The sequence below is a fragment of the Podarcis tiliguerta genome (genome assembly GCF_965153285.1).
Source record: "Podarcis tiliguerta genome assembly, chromosome: 6".
NCBI lineage: Eukaryota > Metazoa > Chordata > Lepidosauria > Squamata > Lacertidae > Podarcis > Podarcis tiliguerta.
In genome coordinates, this window is record NC_139539.1 from 46,427,146 (window position 1) to 46,453,007 (window position 25,862).

Genomic DNA, 25,862 nt, shown 5'->3' on the forward strand with positions numbered 1-25,862 from the left:
TTGGACCCATGTGTTCATTTCAGAGCAAAAAATAAAGGAGATTTTCATTACTTACAAAGGGTCAGTGCCCCTCTTGGCATGTGGTAACAAAACTATATTAGTTAAATTGCACCTTGATCTTGCACAAAGAGAGTTGGAGGCTGAAATTTGAAATAATCTTTCAGAAACAAAGCAGCCAATGCAGTAACTTGGAGCTGTTGATGAGGAAGGGGCTGTCACTCTATGGATGCTTTGCATGCATCAGGTTCCATGTTCAATGATATCTCCAGGTGAGGCTGGCAAATATTCCTGCCTGAAACCCTGGAGAACCACTTTCAGTCAATGTTCTGAGCTGGATGGATTAATAATAATAATAATAATAATAATAATAATAATAATAATAATTTATTTATTTATATCCCGCCCTCCCCAGCCAAAGCCAGGCTCAGAGCGGCTAACAACAGATAGCATAAAGTAGCTTCTTGTGTTTCCATTCAAAGCTGTATGTAAATACGCACATTCTGGAGCTCAGGGTTGTGCATTGCAGTTTTCAATTCCATTAAGAACTTTTATGAATACACAAAACAATAGTTGGCTTTAATATAGCAACAACTAATAGTTTATTTACACCCCCGCCTACTATGGGCAGCTTCCAACATAATATAAAAACACAACTAAACATCAGGCATTAAAATCTTCCTGATACAGGGTGGCCTTCAGATGTCTTCTAAAAGACAAATCACTGTTTATTTCCTTGACATCTGATGGAAGGGCATGCCACAGGGCAGGTGCAACTACCAAGAAGGCCCTCTGCCTTTCCCCCTAAAGCTTCACAATGAGGGAACAAGCAGAAGACCCTCAGAGGAGGACCTCAGTGTCCAGGCTAGAGGTGGAGATGCTCCTTCAGGTATACAGGGCCGATGCTGTTTAAGGCTTTAATGGTCAGCACCAGCACTTTGAATTGTGCTCGGAAAGGGGCCTAAACATGTGTCCTGTAGCCCTGCTCTTACCTATGTTGCCCCTTGGGGAAAAGACACTTGAAGAGCATTTGAGTGGATCAGCTTTCAGCATAATACTGACACCAGTATATAACCAATGATGGAGCATCTCACCCTTCCTGTAACTTGAAGATGTTTGTGCCCAGAACTTTGTGACATACTCTTCAGCTTGATTCTGCATGTGCTTGCCTGCCTGTCGCACCCCCACCTTTCCCCCCCTCTTTTAAGCTTAATGTGGGTCTGGTCCTTCTGGCACGCCAGTGTCTCCTGAGCAGTGTGATTCCCAGGTGCATGATCGGTTACTCTAAGGATGCCTGACTGCTGCAGCTGCAGGAACCGTCTCTCAAAGCATTTCTCTTTTTCTCCCATGCAAGGGGCATTATCAACCCTGTGGGAGGGTCCAGGAGTGCCCGGACAGCTCCACTGCAATGCATCTCTGTGGCAGAAGGACACACCAAGCCTGTCCTGTGCCTGGATGCTACAGATGAATTGTTGTTCTCTGGATCCAAAGGTGTGTGTTTGAGAGAGGGGGTAGGAGCTGCTTTTGGTGGCTTAAGCCTGGTATGAATGAACACTGAGCCAGAAGTTCTGATTGGAGCTTTTCTAACAGTGTTCAGAAATGGGTTAAATTTTAGCATTCTCAGGGATGGTGGAAGAAAAAGTATACTATTGCCTTCCCCGCCCTTTCACCCTAGTTTTGCTGCTGAAGCAAGTTGCCCAGCAACCTTCCCCCCTGCCACAGTACCTCTCTTTGAAGGACTCTGTGTCACGATGTAGCTGCATCACCCCAGGGACATGGTTGACGGAACTAAGCTGCCCCCATGGCTGCAATTGGGACAGTCATTCTCCCCGCCCCTGCGAGCAGTGACGTTAAAGTGCTTCCCATGCGGAGTAGCCACTGCATGGAGACAGTTTTGAGCAGGCTCAGTCTGTATGGTATATCATGTGACAAGTGCCCTCTAGATATATTGCACTCCCACTATTTTCCTTGGCAAGTCAAGCATGCATGTGCCTGCTCACAGGCATGGGCATAACAAGTGTCATGTCTCTTTCCGATAAGTGCAGTGGGAGGCAAAAAAGTTAAGGATGACTATAAAGACAGGGGGGAAAAGAAACTTCTGCAACTGCTGAACCTTTCAAATTTGAATTAAAACCGGCTGCTTTCCATCTTATCTGCTGTATGTCCACATTTTAAAATATTAGTCACATCTTAGAATCACTGAAGAAATATGTTGCTTAGGAGAGAGTGGTGGTTTCTGCTCTCAGATGGGAAACTAGGGCACTGCTGGCACAACTGAAGTTCTCTCTTCTTTCCAAAGATCGGAGTTGCAAAATGTGGAACTTGGTGACTGGCCAGGAAATTGCCTCCTTGAAAGGCCACCCAAACAATGTGGTTTCCATAAAGTACAGTAACCACTCTGGCCTGGTGTTCACAGTCTCTACCTCTTACATCAAAGTGTGGGACATCCGGGATTCTGCAAAGTGTATTCGTACTCTCACGTAAGTACTTGGCAGCTTTCTGTTTTGCTGCTTTTGAGTTTTTCGAAGCTTCATTTGTGGACTTGTAAGGTTTAACTAAGTGGGTTTTAAGAGCATAAGCCATTGCTATCCATGGTCACATAACTTTGTGCCAAATCATCCATTGCTGCATAAGGCAGGAGAAAGTGAACAGTGAGATCCCACAATCTGCTTCTGATTGCTGATGTTTGGATAGCATTGTATCTGCAGGTGCTCCTCACCTGCTTGCTGGTCTACTATGTCCTGTTTTGCCGTGGAACGCAATGCTCCACAGGGCACAGCCCCTTTGCCTTGACAGCTGACACAGGGCCATGTCTCTACCCACCAAACTTGCTTCCTCCAACATCTACAGGCCAAATTATGCATGTCATTTGTCACATGCTTAGTCCTATTGTGCAATGTGCAGGGATGAACATAGCAAAGTCACATCAGGACAGTCCCAGTCAAGGAGCTCCTGCACTGACTATTCTTAAGAATAAAAAATGGCACACCAGGTCTAATCCTGTGACAAACCCTTAGTAGGCTCTCTTTTCAATCTGCTAGAACTGTTCCTCTGAAGAATAATTCCTTCCATGTGATCTGTGGGTTTGAAAACATATTGCTGTTCCTGGCCCTCATGGAGTTGAACCTTTCCTTGCTCTTTATTTTGGAGCTGCTTTTGTCTGAGTAGCCTCCTCCGAAAGGCAAAGGCAAATCTGCAGTCTCTTTCTTGCCCTGCAGCTGAACTCCATTCCTGATTCTGTGAGACTCCCCTTCATATCTCTTTTCCTCTTTCTCTCCCTCTATTAGTTCATCAGGCCAGGTGATTGCCGGGGATGCCTGTGCTGGCACCTCCACTCGCACCATCACCAGTGTGCAAGGAGAGCACCAGATCAACCAGATTGCACTTAACCCCACAGGCACCATGCTCTATGCAGCCACTGGCAATTCTGTCCGCATCTGGGAGCTAAACAGGTGAGAGGGGGCGAACTGCCTACAATTCCAAACTGTTTGGAAATCTGCAAAAATACCCAGAAGCGAATGGCAAGAGACTGTTGCCATGACCCAAACTCCTCAATTACTCACACTAAAGAACTTGAAACTCAACCCCTTTATGAATACATTTAGTATTTGGGCATTACTTGGGGAGCATTTAGCCTGGGGGGGGTGTTCCTGCTGTTAATTTCTCAACACTACCCTTTCTGCTTTTTTGACTAGGTTGCAGCCCATTGGGAAGCTGACAGGCCATATTGGGCCAGTGATGTGTCTCACGGTGAACAGGACTGCAAGCAACCATGACCTAGTCATCACGGGATCTAAAGATCACTATGTCAAGGTATTGGACATAATAATTACCTTTTGCTGAGTTCACTGTTGGCAGCGTCCTTAGTCCCTGCCCCCCCTTTGGCAGCCCAACTGCCTGTGTCTCCTGTCTTTAGAGAACCCTACAAAATACTCAAGGCCAAACCCTTTCCCCCCCTAATACACACTGCAATTTCCAGACATTTTGTTTCACATAACCAAACATACTTAGGGAAGAATTCAGAGTAGCGCTATGTCAGTTGTTCCATCAGTGCAAGGATTTCAGCTTGCTAGAGGGAATGAGTCCTCTCCTTCCACCATATGCCATTCCGGGGGCTATTCTCCCCAATAAAGTATATTGGGTGGGGTGCATGGGCAGAGAAGGGGGAGAAATGCCCTGTTTCACCAGTAGAAGTCCTTGCACAGCCTTCCACTAGAAAGACTCATTGGTTGAATCCATTCCCTTATTTTTAAGAGTTACTCTGGAGCAGGGAAAGCTATAGGACTATCTAGCACAATGCCTACTTTTCTGAAAGCGTGGGACACTGAGCCCAGGGTTAACTGCAGGTTGAACCTGGGCTGTGGATTCTTATTTTGCCACTTCTCATTTTGCAGATGTTTGAGATTGCAGAAGGCGTTGTTGGGAATATCGGCCCCACTCACAACTTTGAACCCCCACATTATGATGGCATTGAGTGCCTAGCTATTCAGGGAGATGTTCTCTTCAGCGGCTCCAGGGACAACGGAATCAAGAAATGGGACCTGGACCAGCAGGAGCTCATCCAGGTATGAAGGATGCTGGGTTTTCAAAGACAGAGGCGGTATACCATTTGTGTGGTGTGAATTATGCTGAGGGTGTCAATATACAGTTGGTGCATAAATTCCTCCTGTAGTGCAGGGGTAAGAAGGCTTCATGCTGACATCCCTGAAGGGGGCGGACCATGAGGCCAGTGGAAATTTTAGATGCTGAAATTCAGATAGTGCACGTACCCCATACACATTAAATTTATTTGCAGCAAGTATGGACTCTGCATATGCGTACCAGCCATGATTGTATTGAGCTCAGTAAGCCTCTTCGAAAAAGCAGGGTGGTTATGCTAGAACAGGCATAGGCAAACTTTGGCCCTCCAGATGTTTGGGACTACAATTCCCATCATCCCTAGCTAACAGGACCAGGGGTCAGGGATGATGGGAATTGTAGTCCCAAACATCTGGAGGGCCAGAGTTTGCCTATACCTGTTCTAGAGAGAGGGTGAGCAAGGACCAAATCTCTTGGAGCACTGACTTGCTGGCAGTATCTAGTAGAACCAGGTGCCCTCCAGATGTTTAGGGCTACCAGATTAGGGAAAGCAGTTGTAAAAGAATCCTACTATCTTCCTTTAATAAGTTAATATTTCCATTGTATATTTTCCCAGCAGTCAAACAACATTGGCCCTCAAAGTCTTGTTGGGGGCCTTATCTATTGCCTATGTGTTGTATTATTTATTATTCTAGCTATTTAGTGGTCCTTGACTTGGTTATCTAGTTTACTACTGGTAACAAGCACAATTAGTCCCAAGACATGTGTGTGCCAAGTTTGGGGAGCTTGGGGCAACTCCCATAATCCCTAGTCATTGGCCTTGCTGACTGATGCCAATGGGAGTTGGGGGTCTAAAAACATCAAGCAAGCCACAAATATTCCACTGCTGATCTATGCCCTTTGGTGCACTATTTTAGAGTTAAATGGATAAGACTGCTTATAGAGGACAAGTATCTCTGATGTTATCCTAATCTTTCAAGCCTCTATCTTAATTTTCCAAGCCTCTGTGTGGGTCCTATAATGGGTGGCCATTGGCAAGAGCTGTGGGAAGGCCAAGCCAACAGCCATTCTGAGTGCAATCCAGTAACTTCTGTCTTTGCCAAATGTGTCACATAAGAACCAAAGGAAGGAAGTTGTCTTGGCTTAGTTAAGGATTGGAATCCCTGTTGAAAGGGTCGGCCCTGCTCATGCAGAATTCTCCTCTTGTTGCTGCAGTGTTCACAGTTTTCAAGTGTGTGGCCTTGCTTTTGCATAGCCAGTTCCCCATTTCAAATTTAGCCTCAATTTCAGGTGGTGATATTGATCTGCAAACATTTGTTCAGGTTTCTGAGGTGTGTCAGCTGGGTGTCCTCATTTTAAGACTGTTTGCATTATTAGGAACAAGCCCAATTAAAGAATTCCCCTGCATTTGCAAGATTGGTGTGTTGGCCAATTGGGTTTTAGCTGCCACTGTGCCATAACCTTCAGGACAAATTAATGGCATGGTGGCATTATTTTTATGGCACAAACAACACCTACAATGAATGGCAGTGTTATTCCAGTTCTTCTTTAGTATCTAGTCCACTCCCTTGGGCTTTGTTTTAACTCCCAAGTCATCTCATTCAGAAATCTGTGGGTGGAAATGTTTTTGGGGTGTGGCAACAGGCCCTTGCTAACTCAGCTCATTGTGACTCCTGTTTCTAGCAAATCCCAAACGCACACAAAGACTGGGTTTGTGCGTTGGCCTTTGTGCCTAGCCGGCCCATGCTGCTGAGTGCCTGCCGTGGTGGGACAGTGAAGGTCTGGAATGTCGATAACTTCACCCCCGTTGGGGACATCAAAGGGCACGACAGCCCCATCAATGCCATCTGCACCAATTCTAAGCACATATTCACAGCTTCCAGGTGAGTGTTGAGGGCAAGGGCTTCTCTTTTCCATGAACTCTTTGCCCGCTGCATCCCATCATGTGTAGTCAAGCTGCTCAAAAAAATGAGGTGCCACCAGAGATGAGCTGGTTACGGGCCCAAGCACCTGGTTGACGGAGGAGCCAGAGGAAGCCATTGCTTCTGTGGCCGCCCTGCTCACAGAGCCATAGTGCAGTGGTGTCCATCTCAACACCGATCTCCCAGAGTTGCTTACTGTGCATCCTTGAGACCAAGGAACGGCTTTTTCATGGTTCTTTAGTTCACCTCTTCCTCATCACATCTCCAGCGAGATTATGCATGGTGCTTCCTTGTTTGTACCTGAGGTTGATTTCTGGCACTGCCCCTTACGAAAGGGTGCCTTGCTGTAGTAGCAAGTGATTAGCACCTAAGGACATAGCTCCTCAACTGAGGCACAACAAGCTGGTTTGTCCCAGCAGTCACGAACTGAAGTGAGCCGCGGGGGCTCTTGGTAACCCATGACGGTCCCATGGAGATTCTGGCAGAGCAAGGGCCAAAGACTTGGCAAGAGGGCTTCCCCAGGGAGGGCGGCCCAGGCCCCACCACTCACTCTCTTCCCCTTTGGAGTCTCTAATCTCCTCTTTTCCGACCATGTTTCTTTTTTCCTTTTCTCTCTTCCTCTCTCTGTCTCTCTTCTCTCTCTCTGTTTCTATGTGCCACAGTGACTGCCGGGTAAAGTTATGGAATTACGTGCCTGGGCTCACCCCCTGCCTTCCACGACGCGTCCTTGCCATCAAGGGCCGTGCTACCAGTCTGCCTTGACCCTCCTCCTGTCTTCTCTGCTCTCCTGCTCACTTTTTCTTGCTGTGTTCCCCCTTCCCCTCTTTCTCGTCCCTAACCCCTTTCTCTGCGAGCTGATCTCAGCTGCTTCTTAACGGTATGCAATGCTTACTTGCTTTTCTTTCCCTTTAGGGCAGTAAGTGGAGGTGTTTTCCAAGGGAGACATTACTTCCCAGTTCACCTCCAAAGTGGGCATGCAAAAAAAAACCCAACCCATCTCACTTTCCTCCTTGACATGCCTGCTTGGTTGCATTATTAAGGCTGCATGCTTCACTTGGAAGCCTGTCCCACTGAAATCAATGAAGCTAACCTCTAATAAACTATGTTTAGGGTTGGCGTGATTTATGTGGAAATTGTTCAGTTTTTGTGTTTTTTAATGTTTTATTTATTTATGACTAATTTTGTTACGTTGCAGTTACACATTTCCTTTCATGTTGTAAGCCACCTTGAGCATGGTTTGAACTGTGGAAAGGTGGCATACAAATAAAATTGTGTGTATGTGTGTGTGTTGTGTGTGTAAATGTCAATGGGGATCATGTAGGGGGTGGGGGAGTACAACCCCCAAGGCAGGTCCCAATTTGAATTCTGGTTTTGCAGTAAGTGAAGGTGTTTGAATTCTTTCTCTCTTGCTTTAAACAGGGAATTTGTTCTGGAGTAGCCCAGGTGCCTTCCTGGTGTCCTTGGGCAATGCAAGAGAGTGAACGGCAGGAGAGGAAGGATTTTGGGTGGGAAATCAGCACAGTGCCCAAATTAAGGAGTGTGGTCCAGATTGGGAGCCCATGTGGCTGCTTTTCCTTCAAAATAAATATTCACCTATCTACTAAGCACACTTTTTACAAGCATGTTATTTATGTAATCTGTGGTTTGCACCTCCATTTTCCCTTTATCTGAGCTTGTTCAGTGTTTTGTTCTTGACTTTCTAAATGTCATATTCCCACCTTTTCCTCTTCATTCCCCAGTGACTGGACAGTGAAACTCTGGAGTGCAAGGAAGCTACTGAACAGCACAACCTAGATAGAACCTGGGGAACTACTTGGACATGGTGACTGTGGTGGAGGTCACGAGAAGACAAGATGCGGCGCTCTTGTTGAGCCTGGCTTGCAAGGGTAGGACGTGCTTAGCTTCCCACCAGAATCTCACACACTCAGGGCTTCAGGAAAAGATGGCACCCTGGCTTTTTGGTACCATGTGCCCCAGTGAGTGAGTTGGTTGGATGGTGCGAGGGAGCCTTCTTTCCTTTCCAGTTTCCATGCTCCATGTCTCTTTGCTTGGTAGGATTTTGCAATGACACTGAACTGTCATTGCATTGCCAGCCAAGGAGGAAGGTCAAGCCGAGGCATTTGAGAGCACTTCTCCCATCAGAATCCACATGCCACCCAAACAGGCACCCCCCAGGCTATGTGAGAAGCTCTGCAAAATAGGTGGTTTTAGGTGTTCAGAGGCCAAGGGGGTTTATCAAGGAAAGATGCAAGAAACCTCATTCCTCACTCCATCACGCCTGAGCAATCCACACCCATTGACTCCTATGGCCGCCTGTGCCCTGCTTATGGCATTCCTTCAGAGCTTAACAGTGAAACTGACCAGAGGAAATCTAAACATGCCAGCTGCTTCCTGGATGTGTTTCCTGCATAGCTGATTGTTGTGTTTTAGAGGATATTTCTTGTTCTAGTTAGATCTTTCATGAGTGTTAATGCGCTGGCTTCCTTTCTCTTATTTCCACCACTGATGGGCTGTGTGTATGTGTGTGTGTGATTTTATGAAGGGGGGAAGGGTGGGTGGCAAAGTTAGCCACCTTTTTTAAAATGTTAAGCACATGTGATATTTCTCAGTTTTCACTCCAAAAGTAGAATCGCCAAAGGTTTTCATTTTCAAATGCTTAGAGCCCTACCAAGAGAACATAAAAAAGAAAAATCTCTACTGTATAAGTGAGGCCTGTCAAATGGGTGATGGATAATATGGGATTTGGATTATCACTTTTTCTTCAACTGTGGAATCAAGATTTCTGTTAGTTTGGAAGAATGGTTGCTTTCTGTGTTCCAGCTTCAGACTTGAAATTGTAATGCTGGTCCCTTTTTTCATAGTGCTAGATATCCCAGGAGGGGAAAAAAAAGATGTGAGCTACTGGAATATGTTTTTGGATTCTCCCTGGGAAAGTCTTCACAGGCAGCCTGGGGGAAAACATGCATTATTTCAATCTGTGAAGCTGTTTACATTGTCCTGTTCCAATACGAGAAAATAATAATGGCAACAGAAACTGACTCTCTCCCCTCAGGTGGAGAAAGGACCCTTTTAAGCATTGGAACAGAAATGTGTGAGTTTTTTCTTTAGATTTTTAACAGGGTAAGAAACACTTGAACAAGCGTGTGGTGATGCGTTCCTGTATTCCCCAGGATGTGGGATGATGAGACTTGCCCTCTTAGTCTTGCCCATCACCTGTTTACTTACACCTGCTTGGCATCCGTTCACGTCAATACTCATGTCTTTATAATAGACTCTGCAACGAATAAGCAGGAGAAGCTTCTCTCTCTGTGCTTCAATCAACTTGAATTTTCACTGGTGGAGTTTCAACCCACTTAAGTGTTCTCATGGACCCTGTGTGAGCATCACTTTGCAAGAGATGAAGCTTTCTGTTTGTGTGTAACACAGCAGGGCTGTCCCAGCCCTCACTGGAGAGTCACAGAGCACTCCTCAAAACCTTCGTTTCCTCACTTGGTTGTTAATATGTGGTATAAATGGACTTTTGACATGCATTGTGCTCTCCTGACCAAGGACCAAGTTCATGCCTCAACCAGCAGACTTGGGGTAAGCAGCACACTGGTGGACCATTCCACAGTTTTGCCCCCTGGTTTATAGGAGTCTTCTGCTCTAATAAACTGGGTTTGGGTGTGAACTTCATCCACTCCATGCAGTGAAGCTGCAGATTCTTCCATTGGGAGTAGGTTATTGTACTGTAATTCTGTATGGGTGTTCAAAAGGTTCTGTGTATTGTCTTGTGCATTATTTGGGGCTGGGGGAGCAGGAGGGAGAGGGTTGTGTGTATGTGCACGCGCATGAGTGAAATTTAAAAAGGGTGAGGGCTTGTTTTGAGTTAACCTACCTCATGGTCCAAGGTGTCTAGTTCTACTCTTCGGGGGGTTTTTATGTTAATAAAACTTGAATTAGTCTGGGGAACGCACATTACCACTGACCCCTAAGTCCCAAAAGTGAGATGAAGGCAAGGTGAAAGCAAGTGTGCTTTGCCTTCGCTGTTGACTGATTTACATTCGAGCTCACAGCTTGTACTGTGTCCACCAGCAGCACCAATTTTAATAAGCTCTTCTTAAATGTTAAGACTGATATTTATTGAATCACTGTGTCCTTTGCAGTCTTCTCGTGACTTAGCATTCTCAACTGAGAATAACAGAGAGGTCCAAGTGATTCAAGCCTTGGAAGAGGGACCATCTTCCATCGGTAATGAAATCAGCACAATCCTCACGCCTTCACATGGCTACACGAGCTATCTTGTCCGATATTTTCAGAAGCTTGTAGTCCACCTGTGAATGTAGTTGCCTGTAAAAAAATATATTCTAGGAATACATTGTGAATTAGCTGCACACAGTTCACCTAAAACTTCCTCCATTCTTCCTTGGAGGAAGTCTGTTTAGTACAAGAAATATGAAATGTCTTGTAAAGTATTACTTGATATACCTGAAAGCACTGTGCCTGACAGCACTCTGCTTAACTGTTAAATTATTGACCATATTGCCATATAGTCCCATGTGCCTCAGTGCTATTGCTAGCTTTTTAGGTATGGGATTATATTTTCTCATATTGAAGAAGCTACCCCCTTCTCTTTATTTTTTAATAGTCCTGATCCAAGCAACGTGACAAAGTGCAAAACCCTGCAAATGAAATTGGGTGCAAACCAGGAGAGCCATTTTACCTCCTATGAACAGTTACGTGAAGCACAAGGTGGGAAGGGTCAGAATAAGCAAGCTGAAAACATCGTCTGCTTTGAGTAGCCCTTGGGAGTAAATGTGCATGTTCATTAAGAGGACACTGTCATTAACGAGATTCAAAAGTGGGTTTGCACAACCTGCTTGATTCATCTAGCAGCCCTGGGAAAATCTCTGCCAGGTTCTCCTGGTGTTCTTAAGGCTTTGCTCCTGGTGGTAGGATAACATGCACCATCCCTGCATTCCAAGAAAGGAGCTGGGGTGAAAGACGCCCCCTAAAGTGCATCAACACCATAGGCCCGTTTGCTCCACCTCTTGGTTTATGTATACATATATAATCATGTTTCAATTGACAGGTGCCTTTTCTTGCCCTGAAAGGTGTTTTCTCCCCCTCAAGGCTGGCGTGTGTGTTCAGGGCTTCTTTGGGGGTTTTGTACCATCAGGCAAAATGGTCACACGTATGTATGTGTGTGTGCGTGTGTACATGATAAGGTGTGTAATTATTTTATACCGCTATGTAAATAGTGTAAGTTATTTAAAGCTCCCGCTGTACATGGTTTTCCAATGAATGTGTTTGTTCCTCCTCTTAATAAATAAACATCAAAACAAGATCTGAGAATAATTATTTTTAATAAAAATAGAACAGGCCATTAAGTGTAAGTTCAAAAGGCTCTTTCAGTGGTACGAAGATTGAGCTGATGAGGAAATGGATATTGATATAGGTATGAGCAAGTGGCTCTGATCTAGGAAGTTAAAAACAAACAAACCCAGAAGCAACGAGCCTGGCCAGAATTTAAGTGTCATCTGATAACGGTATCTTCATGACCTGGCTTTTTGCCTTTTCTGTACTTAATTAACAGCACACTTTGGGGCAACAACAAAACATTGTTTTTGACTGTTTCTAAAGAACTAATTAAAGCAGAGGCAATTCCCAAATGATGACTTGCAAAGATTAGAACACACAAGGACTCAGAAAAAGCATCCTATTCAATATAAAAATGTTCAGGTAGATTTAACACTGTTTTGAGCTGAGTCCAGGTAACTTTAATAGTTGCACATCATACATATTCCCTCTCCCTCCACTGGCAAACCTTGTACAAATAAGTTAATATTAAGAACAGTGTTGGTTGCAAATACCACACACACTTGATCATCATGATACCATAATTAGTGCTTTAACATCCCAAGGTTACCCCAGAAGCAAAGACCAGTATTAAAGAGAGACGGGTACTTAGAACCCATAGAAAGTAGTAGAGGTTAAGCAAAACGTCTTGTCTTTGTCCAGTCTAGGATTGCACGACAAATTAAGTACAAACTTGGCATCTGGAGAATCTGCTTTTCTTTTTCAAAACTGACATTTCTAGCCTTAAAAGCACGAAGGCTTATGCCCATTTTTTTTGCCATGACTTGTAAGTTGAAAAGGATCTGGGCTGAGACGAAACAGAGTCACTCTCAGTTCCTTGTGACATGCTTGTATAATGAGAAACCCCTTCCACGAAGTGATGGGTTTCATACAAAGATAGAGCCACACATGAAAAGGGCTCCTTTTGAGAATCGTTGTGATGTAGATACAGAACCAAGAACATGGCAAATGCTGTGAAAAGCAGTTGTGAAGGAAAAACAATAGGGAAAGGGCATGTACACCAAACTAGACTTGGGTAAGCTTCCTTGCCTCCATTGCCTGTTTGCTACATCACACTACTTTATGCAAGAATAAAGAAGACAACAGAGGCTCCACATCTAGCACATGTGAGGGCAGGCAGATTCTGCTTCCGTGGGGGAAAGAAAATTCATCTAGTCAGGCTTGGCTCTTTTCTGAAAAGCTATAAAAAGTTCTCAAGTTCTTGCTTTCATAACCTACAGCCGGCTCCCAAGATCTTTCCACCACAGACAGACGTGAATAAATAGGCAGACAAGCAAACACTAGTTAAGAGGGGTGAGGGATCTTGCTGTGCTCTGTATTCCGCACAGGACAGAAAACCTAGCTGTCTGTTACAGTAGTCTATTGCATCAGTTCATCACAGGAACAAAGGAAGAGACTGAGCTATATAGTCTCACATAGGTTGCAGAATAGCCCCTAAAGTGTTCTCTTTAATAAAGCAGGATCAGATGGTTGAAGAACGCAAGAAAGTTTGACACAAGCCTCGTCTTTCCAACCTGGAATGGGGAGACAGGTCGGTCTAGGCAGCCAGCCTGCTGACATTGCCGAATTGCAGGAAGTCACGGTGATTCAGCAGTCTCTACACCTGAGTAATGATTTCTCCATTTTCTGGCACGTAGACCTGCACAGGGGCTCCCTCAGGAGACCGTTTCAGGATATGGACACGGGGAACCTGGAAGGTTAAAAAAAGGAGCCTCTTAATGGAACTGCTGCACCAGCACATCTCCCCAGTAGCAGCAACCCCACCACCACCAAATACAAATTCCTTCATCAAACCTAAAAGCATTTGTTGCAGCTGATGGTCACTTCCTATCTTGATTGCCTCAGGAAAATGTGGCCCATGATGTTTCTCCATGCCTATAAAATAAATTCCTCCCCCACCATTAAGCGCAGTGTAAAAATAAAGTTTCCAGGGCAATCTTTCCTATTCTTTCCATTCAGTGCCATTAAATTAAGTGTCTTTAAAATGATGTGATGTTTTCCAGCCATGATTACCATTCATGCTTTCACCTTTGGGGGTTAGACTAGAGGACCCACCACACAGAGAGTCATGGAAAGGTGGTGCTCTGGTACTTTTCAACAGGGCTGCTGCACCTGTGGCCCTTCCAAAGAGGCTGGGACTCCCAGCAGCCCCAGCTGGCATGGCCAATGATCAGAGATGATGGGCCTTGTAGTCCAGCACCACAAGCTCCCCATCCCTGCTGTAAAACAGCTAGGTGTCTAGAGCATCCTAAAGAATACACGGAAAAAGCTGAGCCCCGGCAGGCAAATAAACAGAGCTTGCCATAGCTTTATGCATTAAGAAGGACTAAAAGAGGCTCTTAAAAGTAGCAATATTGGCATAAGATGGTCTAACTGACTACAAAGCAGCTTCTTATATTTATATTGCCATGCATGGGTGCAAAACCAAAACAGCTTCTAACTATTAATCAACATGAAGCTTCCACGGTTTCTACCCATTATTCACAGGCATGTCCAGAGGAGAACCCACTTACAAACGTGAAGTGTGAGCTCACTCTCAGAGGGGTGGCTATTTTAGTCTGTTGCAGCAAACTGGCATCTTAAAGACTTAATAAAGTAATGAGCTTTTGTGGACCGGAGTCTATTTCAACCGATGCTTATACAAGGAGATTGTCCTCATGGCTCCTCCTTTTAGGTGAGTAAAGCTCCCCTATCTCTTGAATGGGGACCACAGATTTAAATGAACTGGCCAAAGGAGGTTTTGAAACAGCGTAACTGGCCTCTAGGACTCACAAATAAAACTACCTGAAAGTGCACATGTGCCCCAACTGATGGGCATAGAATTGCCAGGTATTTATTTGATGCTGCATTGTTGGGTGGTTTCCTTGTGCTGAAGATGGATTAGACAAACACGTAACGTGCAAGCTATGGTCGCTGTCTTCTCTTGCTCATGCGAATGCTTCCTAGCACAGCAAAGAGTTGTCTGATTAAAATTTCACAGCTCTGTTTCCAGGTGAGGGGAGGCATGCATTGAAGAGGGTGGGAGGAATCCAAGGGCAAGCTCTTGCTCGCATGGTTGTGGGCTTCTGCCCTGTGCTGCAGGCGAGGGAGATGCCCAAGGAAGAGAGAACTGTGCTTCATTGTGCAACAGTTTTGCACATCGAAAGAACATAATTCTCCAAGCGGAACCACCCCCCCCCCAAACCGGGATTCATATCTTTCAGAATTTCTCTCACTGACTATGTTTCTCAAGGAACAGCGTGCAGAGTTGCCAGAAGGCAATGCTGTTGTCACCAACCATCAGAACAAAGGAGCAGCAACATAACCTTTTCCTATCTAACAAACTGCCCAACAAGCATACAGTAAAAAATACAGTAAAGGACCCGTGGACAGTTAAGTCCAGTCAAAGGCGACTATGGGATGTGGCGCTCATCTCACTTTCAGAACCAAGAACTAGAACAAGCTTAAGGACTACTGGACTTTACTGAGGTTCAAGGAAGTGGATACTACTTAATGTGTTGTATTCAGTGCTAGTCCTACTTAGATTTGACCTACCGCCATTAAGGAGCCTGTTAGTCTTGTCCAGTGACTTCAATGGGTCTACTCCTGAGTAGGATTAACACTGGATACAACTCTATTATTTTTAAAATTACCTGGGCAGAGAACTTGGAAATTTCCCCTCTACCACAAACATGAGTCAACTCTTACAGGCTCTGAGCCAGAAGACTCCTCTTCATGAGTAATTTGGAACACTCAAACAGCTCTCAGTGCAAACAAACATCTGAAACTGGGGTGGTGATTTGAAGCAGCTGAATGGCCCTTGGGAAAAGGCTTAGGCACCCCTCCCACGATCTACCGTTCTCAAGTCCCCATCCCAATCCATCCCAAAGCACTATCTTATTACTTTAAATTGAATTTGTGGTAGTGTTGCATGCATTTGTGCTTAACTTCTAATTAGTCGTAGGGCTGTGCCAAATGTCTGTTCCAAAGCATAGTGCTTTCAGTGGACCTGTAAATGCACTTTTAAAATAATAATAATAATAAAGCTTTTCACAACATTGCTAGAAAATAGCACAAAGGAAGCAGCCAAACCCACTAGCTGTGTATGTTTCTCCAGTGCTGCCCCCCCCCAAGCCCATAAGCTATAAAAAGGCCCAGCAGTGCAGTGCGCCTTTGTGAGGCGACAGCAGTCTGTGGAATCTGCTTTTCCCTGAGCCTGAGGATGGCTCTCCAACTCACGGAGAGCAGGCCATGTTTCTTGGTTGCCATGAGCGAATACTGCTTCCACCAACACACATTCTGGTGGGGTGCCAAAACAGCAGCTTTTGCCCATGAATATGTAAGACAGTCGACATTTTGGTAGCCATAGCAGGCCGCAAAAAACTGAAAAGAAACATAACAACCTGAGCAGTGAAGTGAATCGCACCTGAGAGGCACCTGCCTTCATCTTACAGGAGGCAGCACTATAGCATGCTTCTACAGATCTGCTAGTACTCATGAAAGCCTTCCTCTATTTTTCCTATTCACATGGGCGCACACACAGAGCTTTCAATTCCTTGTGTGGCCAGATACTACCAGCCTGTAAAGTAGGAATGGAAACCTGTAGTCTAGCAACATCTGGAGAGCTACAAGATCCATCATGCTGACTATTAGCCCTGCTGGCTGGGGCTGATGGGAGTTGGAGTCCCAGTAACATCTGGGGGCTGCAGATTCCCGATTCCCCACAGCCGTTAAGAGGCTTCTGCACTAATTTGTTAATAGAAAATGAGCTTATCTATGAACATGGCACATTAGCATGTTCTCCTTAATCAGGTCTAGCTGGAATATTGAGGAAACTCTTGCCGAAACAGTAAATAAGAGGCTGGCTCTTCTCTCCCCAAGACACCTTCCTGCCCAAAGATCCTCACCTGAATTTGCTGCCCCATGGAACAGGAGGGGCGCAACTCTCGGCCGGGCCCGCTGCGCATGCGAAAGGCCCCTTGTCTGTCCAGGGAATGTGGCCGCGCATTACGCAGCCGAGTCCGTTCGTGCCATGATTTTAGCTCTTCTGTCACGGCTGACTTGGAGAGGACTCGGGGCCCCATCGGGGAGCAGTCCTTCAGAGATGGGGTGCGCACCACCCTGCTGTGAGAAACAACCGACCGGTGGAACCGCACAGGCACCGCCTCTTCCTTGTAGGCAAAATGGGTGGAGCTTACAGACAGGAAGGGCGGCCGGCTGTGGCCGAGCTCACGCCCAGCCGGCAGGTGGTTGTCATATTCTACGGCAGAGAAGTAGCCCAGCGGTGAGAGCAGCTTCTGAGGACACTGGCAGTGGTATTCGGGTCCATTCCCCTTGGAGGTCTGGTTCTGAAACGGCTGCAGGGGCTCCTCCACGGGGACCGAGGAGCTTGGCTTCAGGAAGGAGATGTCGGGGCTGCTGCTACCGGCAGAGGTGGTATAGGAGATGCTGGAGACATCCGAATTGCTGTCTTCTGAGGCGGAGTGGTAGGTGGGCTTGGCGGCTGGGTTGGCCTTGGGCACAGAGAAGCAGTACTCGGGGACGGTGACAGTGTAGTAGGTGGGACGCCGCCTTGGCAATGCGCTTCTTCCACGGGACTCGAAGCCTTCCCGGGATGAACACACCCTGGAGGCCAGAAGGAGAGAGTTAAGACCATCTATCAGGAGCTCGCAATGGCCACCTTAACACCTTTGAAGCACTTCCCCCTAAGGATTATGGGAGGTGTAGTTCATTCAGGGCACTGAGAGTCGTTAGGAGGCCCCCTTCCCCTCACACACCTACAGTTCTTAGAGTTCCCTACAAGGAAGGATTGATTGTTAAATCCAGGGCTTTTTTCACCCGGAACTCAGTGATGGCACCTCTCAGGTGGGCGCCATTGCCATTACAAGAGAACAAGGGAGCAGTTTAGAAAAAACAGCACTGGTTAAACCACTCTAGGAATTGCCAGGAGAACTCCAAGAACATGATGTCAGATGTGGGGAGGAGAAAGGAGAAATGCTTACACTGTCACAGCAATCTCCTTAGAGCTACTTTGCATTATTATATGCTTCCTTTGTATAGTTTATTCTGCACGCAATTGGAAAAAGGAGGGTCATGAAACAATGCAGGGCACTGAAGCCCCAACCCTTAACGGCTGGAAATCCTGTTTGCCCTTCCTCTAGCTTCCAACATATTCCCAAACATTGCTCATTTGCCTTCAAGCCTATTTTCATAGCTAGGAGGACTAGAAAACCCTTTTTGCAAAATAATAATAACAACAAAAATAACCGAGAGCTGAGATTCCCAAAACGCTGAATTTTAAATTTTGCATTTGTGAGGCCTGATAATAGAAGCACAACGTACATATAGCCTCACCCCAAGGTATCTGACATGTTCAAACTTCAAAGAGTGATTAGGTAACAACAGGCAGGGCCACCTGCTTGAGTACGTGAATTGACCCTAAGTCCATAGAGTACCTCATGAGTTGAGGTTGTCCTCTCCTTCCCAGGAACTCAGGTGTCTGTGGGGCACTGGAACCAGCCTGTTTCCTTACTTCCAGCTTCCTGGGAGGAACAAAGTGGCATGGCGATGCCTCAGCAGTTGTCTGAGGGGTACGGCTGGGTGACGGTTGAGACAGCAGGCCTGGACTGCTGTAACAGAACACAATAAGAACATCAAGTGAGAGACTGCCTGCAGTCCTGTCATCTTTCTTTGTGTGCAAAGGAGTGAGAGGCTCTGGTCAAGGGTCAAATCCCCCTCCCTTTCATCTCCCCTAAGAGTGAAAAACAGGAGTAAAAAGAGAAAGCAAGACTCAAGTGGGTCCACAAAACCCGCTGTTCTGGCTTAGTTAATTGGACTACTAAGTTTCTAGGTCAGTGGTTCTCAGAGGACACTTTCCCCAATGCAATTGTGAAGCCTATATTGGCTGGGATTAACATGCAATTTCATGTTATTAAATTAAGCAACTTTAAGGTGGATTTGTGGAAATAAAAAAATGGAAACATTGCACAATCACAATAAAGCAGCAAAACAATACAATGCTTATTGTTCTTAAAATGAAGTAACGGACAGACTCTACAGTAGCTTCCATGTTACATGCATGCAAACAAACATTAACAGAGGCTGATCTGAAGACCACGCAAGCATATCCAAAGAAGAGCGAGAGAAGAAAGGTCTTGACCTTGGCACACTGCTGGGCTCAGTGGATTTCTTTGGCTTTTCATAAGGCTTGTCCAGACTGGTCTCTTTCCATGGGCTGTTTTGGATGGGAGAGCACTCCACGTCAGTGGCTTGGTAGTGGGTTTGCCCTTCTAGTAGCGCAGAACGCAGAGGCTGAGCCGAAGAACCAGGCGGGGGTTGGAGGCGAGCTGAAGCTGTGAGCATTGGCGGAAGATGGGCGCTCAGCACCTGGGATTCTTCAGAAAAGGAAAAGGAAAGAACTGCAGCATTCCAACGCTAAAACCTGGATGGTAGCATTATCTACTGAGTTACATTCCAGGGGCTGGAACTGGTGTACAAATCCCCATGCATCTTGGGACCAGGGTACCTAAAATATCATCTCACCCCTTACAAACCCACTCAATCACTGCACTCTGCAGGTGAGGGCCTCCTGCAAATACCATATTGTAATGGGGTCAACCCTGCACAATACAGGAATCGGGCCTTTAGTGTGCTGGAATCTGCCCCTTGGAATTCCCTCTGTTGTGTTTTCAGCACCTGTGAAGACTTTCCAGTTCCAACAAGCCATTTAAATGGAGGACTTCATCCCAAACTGCATCTATACTGGAACTACTTTTAACAGTTTTCATATGTGGAATTGTTTGTAATTGTTTTATGTACGGAACTGTTTTTAACTGTTTTACACTTTTCTTGTTTTATAGTTGTGACTATTTTGCTTGTTTCAAAACTGTTTATTTTATTGCTGTAGTCTGGCACCTTATAGTAAAAGGCAAGTAAGATATCTAATAATAGATTTTTTTAAAAGCATGAATAACCACTGGTTTAGGCTATATCATTCAAAATATACCAAATCACTTATCACAGACTCTTATCACTCTAGATTAAACCAAAACAGGATGTGGAATTTAGCAGATATCCACAGTCATAAAAGACCCACTTATCAGTCACCTTTGTACTTGAATCTTTTGAAAATTTAGATGAGATCCATTCACTAACTCTCTTCTCTGTCTTGCAAGTCTAGCTGGCTGCTGTGGCCTAATTCTTAGTCATGTGGTATGAATCAGGGCCAAACCTCGACAAGATGTCAGAGAGCAGTGATCAGATACAGTTTGTCTCTTCAAAGGCTTAACTACCACTTTACGCTAGGTGAAGGAAAGTCACAAGCACCCTGTAATGACAGTGCAGAGATCACAGTTATCTAGTTTACCTTCTTCTACCGCAACAGCATCCAACAAGGAGTTCTCATCAGAGGCACTGAACCCTGGGGAAGACACAAGAATTGGCACAGACAAGGAGGAACAATGATCAGATTTTCAAGCAGTTATTAGAACCCTCTGGTGCTCCCTAGAAATATGTGCTCATAACTCCCACTGAGCTTCTAGAAAGGGGAAATAAAAGCTCCCTCTCCCTCTCTCTCACACACACTTCTTAGTTCTGAGCTAATTCCCAGAGCCTCAAACCACATCATTCAAAGCCCCGCATTCACACACACTTAAGCTCCTCAAAGAGATATTCCCTGATGCAGTGAATTAATAGTAATGGGGGGGGGGGATTTAGAGTCATATTTTGGGAATCTTCTTCCCAAACAGGCAAAACACTTAATTATGAATTAATATTTTAAAAATTCTTTCACTCTTCAAATGCAGTATGGATGCTATAAACTGGCCGTAATCCAATGCAGAGTTAAGTGCCCTCAAGCTGATTGATTTTCGGAGGCCTTAAGCATGCTTAATTCTGTGTTGAAATGCAGCTGCCAGCCACTGAGTTTCTTTTACTGCCTGCCCCCAGGCGATTCTGTGGCCAACGGGAGGGTCAGATGGCCTCATTCAGAAGCTGAGACCTCTTGCCTAATCTGCCTAGACATCTCGTCCATCAGCAGGGCAGCTGTGGGATTCCTCAGGCAAGCGGCAGAGGAGGGAAGCAGCAATTTCTCACGTGCAAACATGCATCTTCCTGCAGTCTTGCGCAAAAAACACTGGACAGAGAATATAAGCAACCGCCCACCCACACCAGTGGACCTATTATCAATATAGATGCTTCCTTAATGGAATACCTGGGCAAGAACCATCAGAATGTAAGACGAGTCTGCTGGATCGGGCCAGTGGCCAATGGCCCACCTTGTCCAGCATCCTGTTCTCACGGTGGCCAACCAGACACACAAGGGAAGCCTGCAAGCCAGAACATGAGCAGCCTGCCCACCTGTGGGTCCCAGGAACTGGTATTCAGAGTCATGGTGCCTCTGACAGCAGAGGCAGAAAATAGCAACCATGGCTAGATAGCCTTGCCCTCCACGAATTTGTCCAATCCTCTAACAAAGCCATCCAAACTGGGGGCCACTACTGCCTCCTGTTGGAGCAAATTCCATAGTTTAACGATGCACTGTGTGAAGTGAACTGCATGGTCCTTCATCTTCCAATATTCAGCTTCATTGAGTGCCTGCAGTTTCTAGTGTTATGAGAGTGGATCTATAGGTCGGGGGGGGGGGTAGAGTGAGTGTTACAATGCCATCCCCTGCATGCTTATTTCCCACTGCACCCTATGCAGCAAACTTCCCCCAAGTCCCTATAAAACCAAGAGATTTGGATCCAGAGCTATCTAACTTTCTACGCCTTCCTAAGGGTTAATCTGGCACTTCAGGTCTTTGCGTCATTCGCTGCAGGTTTCTACATGCTTCCTCCTCCAGCTGGCTCTCCCTGTTCTTGATTGAGCTCACTTTGGCAACCGCTGACAGAAAACTGCAGTTTGCGTAGATTACATGGGCAGGAAGAAGCCATAAAAGGTCAGTTTCCTCCCTTGAACTGGGATGAATTCCAACTAAACCACGCCTGTCAGAAGCCTGTCTGACCTACTTCTGATTTCTAGGGACAGATATTTAATCCCAGACTCTGTCTTCATTTCCTGACAACTCAAGGTTTTTTGGTTGGGTTTTTTTTTTTAATTAATTAATAAACCCTCTTCCTTATACTTACTCATTTCAATTTATCACCATTCAATTTTGTCCTCCTGTGCAGTGGCCACAAAGAACAATTTTACTATACCTCCCTTTGTATATTTTTATGGTCATTATCACCACACGCAAAGGACCCATTTCTCAGACCTGCCTCTCTAGGCCCTTGTGTTGATCTCAAGGCCACTGTAGGATGCTGAGCTCCTGCTCACCTTGTAAGGCTGGCGCACTGGCCCTCAGCTGTGACGAATGCCTGGCTGCCTGGCGGCACTCTGTGACAGACTGCTCCAGATCCTTCAGCTTCTTTTCCTCCTTCAGCACAGCACTTTTGCGGCGCTTCCGAACCTGCTTGGTGAGATTCTCTTCCCGGGACAGACATCGCGCTGCTTCAGCAATTTGCAGCTGCAGAGCTAGGTCTCTCTCCAACATGCTCAGAGGATCCTGCGGAGGAGAACAGACACGGATTCCAAACGATGAAACTCTCTGGAAAGGATGGAGCGACCCAGCGTTTCAAAAGGGGGCACACGAGGACTAAAGTGGCAGAATCCAAAATCACAGCAATGGAGAAGCCTGGGGAAAGGCTGTACAGCTCAGTGGAAGAGCTTGCAAGAGATCCTAGGTTCAATTTCCAGCATCTTCAGCTAGGGCTGGGAAAGTCTGCTGCCTGCCAGTTTGTAATAGACCAGGGTTTCCCAAACATGGGTCTCTAGCTGTTTTTGGACTACAACTCCCATCATCCCTAGCTAGCAGGCACCAGTGGTCAGGGATAATGGGAACTGTAGTCCAAAAACAGCTAGAGACCCAATTTTGAGAAACACGGGTGTAGACAATACTGAACTAGATGGACCAATGGTCCGATTGGGCATTAGGCAGCTTCTTGTATTTCTAGGGCACTCTTGGCAGCTGGATGCTTCCAAGACATTACTACCATTACCCCATCCCCTGCTTCAACTCATAAATCATAGGCTCCTTCCTTACGTCCTTTGGTAGATCAAATCAGATACTGAGTATGACTTTCATGCATCTCCCAGTTACATTCCATGTGCGTTCTAGAGTGGTCGGATGAAAAGATAGCAGGGTTCTTGCATTTTTAATAGCTGCATAGAAGTGGGAAGCTCAGTAAATGTAGCTTGCATGACACCAGCTGCAATTCAACTATTAAAAGCACACGAGCCCAAATGTCTTCTTTTGCATCTGAGCGCCCCAGTGCATTCAACTAGTGTAGAAAGGCATCACAGGCTGAGCTAAATCTTCCTGTCTCACTCACAGTCAGGATAATTAAATAACAATAGACGGGTGATTTCCCACTCCTTCAATGCCTGCTTATGAGCAGAATGGAGATTCTAATCCAGTTTAGGGATTTGTGAATCCTGAGCCAGGGATGGTAATTATTCAGGATTTAAGAAATCCGCAGGGGTGTGTTCTTCTGTATGAGCCATAGGACTGATGTCCTGGGCCCAGTTCCCAGCTGTCTGCCCTGCCCAGGTTTCTGAAGGAGGAAAACTATCCACAGACTAAGTGGAAATGTTCTATGTTTCTGGGGCAAGAGCTTCCTAATGGCTGGGGAAAGTGAGCAAAAAGGCAGGTCGGTAGGCGACATTCGGCAAGGTGAAGGTGAAATGAAAAGCTTTCCAAAGTTACGCTAAGTGTGTGTGAGAGAGAAAGAAGCTATGGTAAGCAAGAACACTTGTACAAAACACACACAATTCCACTTGGAGCCCACACCCTGTGCCACCCACTATGGGCACACAGCAAAAAAATAATAAGCAGCACCACACCTAGGCCGCCTCCTACTAAGATTATTATTAAAACAGACGACAGGGGAGAGAAAGAGAGAGTGAGACTGCATAGCTGAAGAGTCAACAGATCCCACACCTTTGATGGAAATGAGGCCTAACTCCCTCTGTGTGTTTGGAGCCTGAAGCGTCTCTGTCCCTTTGGGAGTTTCTAACAGGATGCTGAACCCGAACAACCTCATCATTCCCAAAAGTCCTCTTTTAGCTGACAGCTGCTTCCTGGCACTGTATCGTCTTCAGTGGGAGTTCACAGCATAATCCTAATGCAAGCCATCCCTTCTCAACAAAGAATCGTGGTTGGTTTTTTCCTGGATTAGTTTAACTTGGTTTCAAAAATGGTGAAAACAAACAAACAAACAAAATCCCCCACTTCTATAAAGGCTGCCTGCCTGTTAAGAACTGCAGGATTATGTAGACAATTGGTGAAAGGGATTACAGATGTACATGCCCTCACCAGGGGGAAATTCACTTTTCACCCTCTTGCACTTGATACAGAAAACTCTTTTACAGTGGTGCCTCGCAAGACGAAATTAATTCGTTCTGTGAGTTTTTTCGTCTTGTGAATTTTTCGTCTTGAGAAGCACGGTTTCCCATAGGAAATGCATTGACGGTTTCCTATAGGAATGCATTGACGGTTTTAAGAAAAAGGCGCAAGACCTTTTCGTCTTGCGAAGCAAGCCCATAGGGAAATTCGTCTTGCGAAGCAACTCAAAAAACAAAAAACTCTTTCGTCTTGCGAGTTTTTCGTCTTGCGAGGCATTCGTCTTGCGAGGTACCACTGTACTGTGCAAATTGAAATTGTGTGGCTTTTTGTTATCTCTGGCTGTAAAGGCTCTCAGAAGAAACCAGTTTGATTCTCAGTGAGGTGGTTTGCTGGCAATTGCCAGTATAGAGGGGAAGTTGCTTTTGAATTACAGCTTCACCTGCCAGAAAAAAAATGGTCTGGTGACTCTAGTATCAGCAGCACAACATTTTTCTTCCCATCTCCTTCTGGACACTTCTGTGCTCGCAGCAAGGGTTGCCATGACAGCTGATAGTGACTCCCACCACAAGCAGATTTCCAAGCAGCGCCCTGGATAATTGGAAATGTTGTTTCTGCCCATATTCCCTAAACTCAGGAGGAGAAGCACCTCAGCAATATTCTCCTTACCACTCCTCTGGAGAGAAAGGCCTTCTCATCCAATCTGAAAGCAGCACCAATTCGACGTCGGACCTTTGGGGCCACTTCTCCTGGTTTCAGAGGATACTCTGAAGGAAGCAATCCTGTCAGTTCCTGTCAAGAAAACAGCAAAGGGAAGGTTCAGTTCCTAGAACTGTGTATTTTCAGTCACACCCTGGGTCTTCAGAGCATCTTACAAAATACCTGTCTATCAATCTCCCTCTCTAAATAGGATCTCATGCCATTATTTTGTTAGCTTGGCAGCTTCTTCTTATTTCCTCAGTGTCCCATGACATCAAGTTAACCTCAGGCACAGAAGACAGCCATAGATAGATGCCACACAAAATAACCAGGCCTGAGTTCATTCCAAACCAAAGCTGCTTTTTTTTAAGTGCAGCCAGATCCAAAATGGACAGTTACTGGATGGGGGGAAATGGGCGGTTCAAAAATTCAAATCATGCAAAAGTTATAATATGTTAGGTGATGAAAAAAGTGACTGATAAAAATGTGAAAAGTAATTTAAGTCCAGACTCCCGCAGACCAGGCCCTGTTCAACCATACCAATTTCTCTTCCCTTTGCCAAAGACATGCCCCACACTCCACTGCTAGCTGGGAGTTCAAGATGCCTCTTGGGTGAAGTTTGTCTATAACACTCTTCTGCATTAGTGGGCCAGATTCCCAGTTCTGGGGATTTTCTCCCACCCTTTGTAGGCTTCCAAATGTCATGAAATGTGTCTCTAAGCAAGAAAGTATGTATGTGCACGCACACACACACACACACACAGAGAGAAGTAATAGAAAGTTCCGGAAAACATTCCCTAAAACATTCAAGAGAGCAAGGTACAGTTCTGGTGTCCTGCAAAACCAACCAACCAAACAAAACCCCATTTGTTTTGTACTCTTTTAACTGAGGGTAATAGCAATAGGCTAGAAAGGGTAGTTTATTGTTTTAATTATTTTCTCCTTGA

The 25,862-nt window shown here is 45.6% G+C and overlaps 2 protein-coding genes across 10 annotated transcripts in view; one reads left to right on the top strand and one right to left on the bottom strand.

The window, feature by feature from the left end:
* KIF21B (kinesin family member 21B) overlaps nucleotides 1–11,823 on the top strand; it is a 63,658-nt gene extending 51,835 nt beyond the window's left edge. For 3 of the 6 annotated variants that reach the window (XR_014512556.1, XR_014512557.1, XR_014512558.1), the window contains 8 exons: nucleotides 1,352–1,488; nucleotides 2,297–2,477; nucleotides 3,285–3,449; nucleotides 3,693–3,810; nucleotides 4,392–4,562; nucleotides 6,259–6,458; nucleotides 7,160–7,374; nucleotides 8,237–11,823. Coding sequence is in view for 3 of the 6 variants with exons in the window: in XM_083445614.1 (XP_083301740.1) it covers nucleotides 1,352–1,488; nucleotides 2,297–2,477; nucleotides 3,285–3,449; nucleotides 3,693–3,810; nucleotides 4,392–4,562; nucleotides 6,259–6,458; nucleotides 8,237–8,291 (1,027 nt within the window). In the remaining 3 variants the exon portion in view is untranslated. The remainder of the gene's footprint in view (nucleotides 1–1,351; nucleotides 1,489–2,296; nucleotides 2,478–3,284; nucleotides 3,450–3,692; nucleotides 3,811–4,391; nucleotides 4,563–6,258; nucleotides 6,459–7,159; nucleotides 7,375–8,236) is intronic. The other 3 variants (XM_083445614.1, XM_083445612.1, XM_083445613.1) reach the window with 1 other exon arrangement.
* Nucleotides 11,824–11,825: 2 nt separating this feature from the next.
* INAVA (innate immunity activator) overlaps nucleotides 11,826–25,862 on the bottom strand; it is a 32,770-nt gene continuing 18,733 nt past the window's right edge. For 2 of the 4 annotated variants that reach the window (XM_083445758.1, XM_083445759.1), the window contains 7 exons: nucleotides 24,886–25,008; nucleotides 22,152–22,380; nucleotides 20,200–20,253; nucleotides 18,994–19,228; nucleotides 18,290–18,463; nucleotides 16,742–17,459; nucleotides 11,826–13,545 (listed from right to left, as the gene is read on the bottom strand). In XM_083445758.1, coding sequence (XP_083301884.1) covers nucleotides 13,453–13,545; nucleotides 16,742–17,459; nucleotides 18,290–18,463; nucleotides 18,994–19,228; nucleotides 20,200–20,253; nucleotides 22,152–22,380; nucleotides 24,886–25,008 — 1,626 coding nt within the window. In that variant the 3' untranslated portion in view covers nucleotides 11,826–13,452. The remainder of the gene's footprint in view (nucleotides 13,546–16,741; nucleotides 17,460–18,289; nucleotides 18,464–18,993; nucleotides 19,229–20,199; nucleotides 20,254–22,151; nucleotides 22,381–24,885; nucleotides 25,009–25,862) is intronic. The other 2 variants (XM_083445760.1, XM_083445761.1) reach the window with 1 other exon arrangement.